Source organism: Salvelinus sp. IW2-2015, unplaced genomic scaffold (assembly GCF_002910315.2).
Source record: "Salvelinus sp. IW2-2015 unplaced genomic scaffold, ASM291031v2 Un_scaffold2572, whole genome shotgun sequence".
NCBI lineage: Eukaryota > Metazoa > Chordata > Actinopteri > Salmoniformes > Salmonidae > Salvelinus > Salvelinus sp. IW2-2015.
The window spans coordinates 79,709-84,043 of NW_019943882.1; the positions used below are offsets into that span (position 1 = coordinate 79,709).

General features: G+C 47.5%; 1 protein-coding gene across 1 annotated transcript; it reads right to left on the reverse strand.

Annotated features, from left to right (window-relative positions):
* Positions 1-1,086: 1,086 nt before the first annotated feature.
* LOC112074303 (kelch-like protein 34) lies at positions 1,087-3,329 on the reverse strand. The gene has a single exon (XM_024141500.2). The coding sequence runs from the start codon at positions 3,013-3,015 to the stop codon at positions 1,219-1,221; it is 1,797 nt and encodes a 598-aa protein (XP_023997268.1). The 5' UTR covers positions 3,016-3,329; the 3' UTR covers positions 1,087-1,218.
* Between the last annotated feature and the right edge of the window lie 1,006 nt (positions 3,330-4,335).

A 4,335-nucleotide genomic window follows, 5' to 3' on the forward strand; every position in this document is an offset into this window, starting at 1 on the left:
CCAACTTGCAATGTATTCAATGCTTAAGTACTCTAAAGTTTTACACAGTATATGTTCATCAACATCTTTATGCTTTCATTAATAAAATAACGATAAAAAAGACTTTCAAAATGCAGATGTTTATTTTCACTACTGTACAGTACATCTCAGCTACATTTTAGTTGCACTTTCACCCAGATCCACAACCACTGGCAAAACCTTGCTGAGATGATCAATGTATTTGTTGCATTGTTGTATCATCAGTTTCTCAAGCCAAAATGTCTTCATGGCCTTCACCAGTTCATCTTTGCTTGTAGGCTTGGCAGAGTTACAGATGAATTTTTCAGAATAAAGTAGGCTAATGAAGGCAACAAATAGTTGCTTACTGGAACACCCAGAGTCATCCARTTGTTATAATAGGATTTGAAGCAATAGCCTACCCGCGTGTGGTCAACTATTTCAACAGCGTTTCGTGCTGCTCTGAGCAGGGGACTGGTCCTGGGGACTGGTCTTGGTAAATCAATGAGATTTAAATTTTCACTGAATCTCCGTTTGGGTATTGGTTAGCCTCCAATTAGGGTGTGGAAATGTTACGATTATTTTCCTCTTCACTCGCAGTCACTTAGTACAGCGTTGTACAGCGCCATATTTTCCTAATGGAAACCCTGAGGGTTTCGTTTTTCATTTTTCTTGGAATAGAAACACCATAATATTAATCAAATCAATTAAGCTAAATCAATCACATATACTATGTTCTTACAAAAAAAAATGTTCTTACAAAAAAACAATTGTCTAGTCCAGCCAATATTAATACAGTCAAATGCTTGTCTAAGATTCCCTCTGGTGGTCAAACTAGTACTACCTAGCATTAATGGCAACAATGGCTAACGTGCAATAACAACGCAACTTTTAAAGGAAGAACCACTGGAGCCATGTTATTTTCTACTCCCTGTATATAGCCATGATTATTTTATACTTCCTGTATATGGCCATGTTATTTCTACTTCCTGTATATATGCCATGTTATTTCTACTCCCTGTATATAGCCATGTTATTTCTACTTGCCTGTATATAGCCATGTTATTTCTACTCCTGTATATGCCATGTTATTTTCTACTTCCTGTATATGGCCATGTATTTATCTTTATCTTCCTGTATATAGCCATGTTATTTTCTACTTCCTGTATATGGCCATGTTATTTTCTACTCCCTGTATATTGTGTTCCAGTCAGATGTGTGTTAGTCTGACAGAGCCATCACAACACATTGTGTTCCAGTCAGAGGAGTGTGTAGCTGACAGATCTCGGCCCAACGGTCTCTCTCTGTGTCATATTCTAGAACACTTGCTACGCTCACTTCCTGTCCATCCCGCCATTTCCTTCCTCCGAACAGCAGCAGCCTCCCATTTGCTGTTGCCACCAGTCCGTAGTCAAACGAGCCAATGAGTACTGGGTGTAGGCGTGTCCACTGGTCAGCGAGTGAGTCATATCGCTCAATATCGCAGTAGTGCTCGTACATTCCTAGTAACGCGTAGACACATCCGGCAACAGTTGCCATGCGGTGACCGAAACGGCCAATGGACATCGGTGCTCGCTTGTCCCAAACTCCACCCCTAGCAACCATATCTAGGAAGAGGACCTCACAGTTGCCCTGATTACCCTCCTGGCTACTGACCTGTGTACGGGCCTGGTTGCCATGGCTACCACCAGACATTAGGATTCCAGTTCCCAGGGTGACCGAGGCGTGGCCATAAAGGGGGCGGGGCAGAGATATCCCTCTCCTCCAATGGCCTGCTGCCATGTCATAGAACTCCACTGAGGCCAGGCAGGAGTGTGTGTCTGAGTGTGTGTGTGTTCCCCCTATAGTGTAGATGGCATGGTCTACAACACAGCAGCTGAACTGTGATCTCCTCTCCAGCATGGGGTCCGCTTCCTCCCAGCATGCAAAGCGAGGATCGTACCGCCACACACGATTAGTTGTCGTCATAGTAACAGACTTCCCTTCACCCCCCTCTGCTCCGCCCTTCACCTCTTCTCCTCCAATTACAAACAGGAACCCCCCGACGCAGCACACACAGTGGTTCTTCAGTCGTCTTGGGAGACCAGCGCTCAATGATGACCACTTCCTGTCTCTAAGGTCGAAGGTGAGTACCTGCTGCTGCGGCCAATCAGTGCTGGGCCCGCCCCCCACCAGGAGCACGTGGTTGGCTGCTGCTCTGAGGGAGGAGTGTCGGCTCTGTCTTATTGGTCTAGCTGAGCCCAGCCAATGATACTCCAGCGCCTGCGTCACCTTACTCCTCATCAGGGGGGTGTTCATGTTGGTGTGGGCAGAGCTTAGTGTTGTGATGTCAGAGGGAGTAACCAATCCAAAACGGAGTCGGCTGAGCAGCAGGTTACAGCGGACCAATGGGAGAGGCTGGTTAGCATCCAGCCAATCCAGCACAAGTTTCAGTAGCTCCACCTCCTTGACACCTGGTAGTTCCTCCCTGTCCAGCACATCCGTTAGTGATTGGACGTTCAGCCCCAGAAGCCCCTCCCTGTCCTCCCGTAGCAAAGTGGCCATCTCCATGGTGATGATTTGATTGGAGGCTGCCAGTGCGTCAGGCAGGAAGTGGTGCTCAGCCAGGTTGGCATAGAAACATGAGGTCCTCAGCGACAGCCCGTCGCTAAGGAAGCGCTCACATAGCGACACAGCTGTGTCCACCTGAAGGTACCTGGCGGTCTCCAGAACAACGGGCAGTGAGGCAGCTGATAGGCTGAGCCATCCAGAGTAAAGGAAGTCCAGAACAGTCTCTAGTCCTGCAGGAGTTAGCGCTGGGAGTCTAATGCTAGCAGCTATCCTCTCCTCCGTCTTCTCACCAAACAAACACCAGAAATACTGGCTGGAACTGGCCAATAGGACGCGGTGACACGGGAAGGACACGCCTCCCGTCTCCAAGACAACATCACACAGCCTCCTGTCAGAGCGCAGTTTCCTGAAGCCGGAGAAAACCACAGAACTCTGATAAGAACTGTGGAGGAGAGAATAATTCTCCATAAAGAAAGTAGAGAGAGAGATAGAGAGAGATTGAGAGAGAAGAGTGTGAGAGAAGAGTGTGAGAGAGAGGAGAAAGAGATTGAGAGAGGGAGAGGAGAAAGAGATTGAGAGAGTGAGAGAGAGAGTTAAGAGAGAAAATAGAGAGATTGCGAGAGAGAGATTGAGAGAGAGCAGAAAGAGAGATTGAGAGAGAGTTGTGAGAAAAGAGAGAGAGAAAAGAGCGAGAGAGAGAGAGAGAAGACAAGAGAGAGGTGAGGGAGAGAGGACAAGAGAGATGAGTGTCTGTCGTTGGTTTCTCTGTGTCTGTGTTTCTCTGTCTGCACCCGCTGGCATTTGACACGTTATCACTGTGATAGGAGTTTTAACCACCACCCCTAAACTCACACACACCCACAGACAGGCTCATGGACACTCACAGCCACCAATACACAGACATGCTCGCACACCCACACCCACTAAAACTCACACACACACACCCGCACACACCGCCATGTCCCCTGACCCAATGATACACCCCAGATCTGTCCACATCTCTGTCTGCATGCTTTCATATTTGTGTTATTGTCTAATTGTGTAAGAGGTCAACATGTGTGTGTGTTTCAGTATCTGTGCGTCAGTGTGTGTGTTTGTATGTGTGTGTGTGCATCAGTGTGTGTGTGTATGTGTCAGTGTGTGTTTGAATGTGTGTGTGTTTGTCAGTGTGTGTGTTTGTATGTATGTGTGTGTCAGCATGTGTGTGTTTGTATGTGTGTGTGGGTGGGTGTCAGTGTGTGTGTTTGTATCTATTATCGTGAACAGACCCATTCTGAAACGGTACCCATCTGAACTGGACCCTATCTGAACTGACCTATCTGAAACGGGGACCCCATCGGACACTGGACCATCTCTGAACTGGACCCATCTGAACTGGACCCCATTCTGAACTGAACCCCATCTGAACTGAACCCATCTGAACTGGACCTATCTGAACTGGACCCTATCTGAACTGGACCTATCTGACTGACCCCATTCTGAACTGGACCCCATCTGAACTTAAACCCTATCTAACTGACCCATCTGAATGGACCCATCTGAAACTGAACCCCATCTGAACTGGACCATCTGAACTGGGACCCATCTAAACTGGACTACATTCTGAACTGGACCCAATCTGAAACTGGACCCATCTGAACTGGACCCCATCTTGAACTGGACCCCATCTGAATGGACCCATCTGACTGGACCCCATCTGAACTGGACCCTATCTGAACTGGACCATCTGAACTGGACTACATCTGAAAAATGACCCATCTGAACTGGACCCCATCTGAACTGGGACCC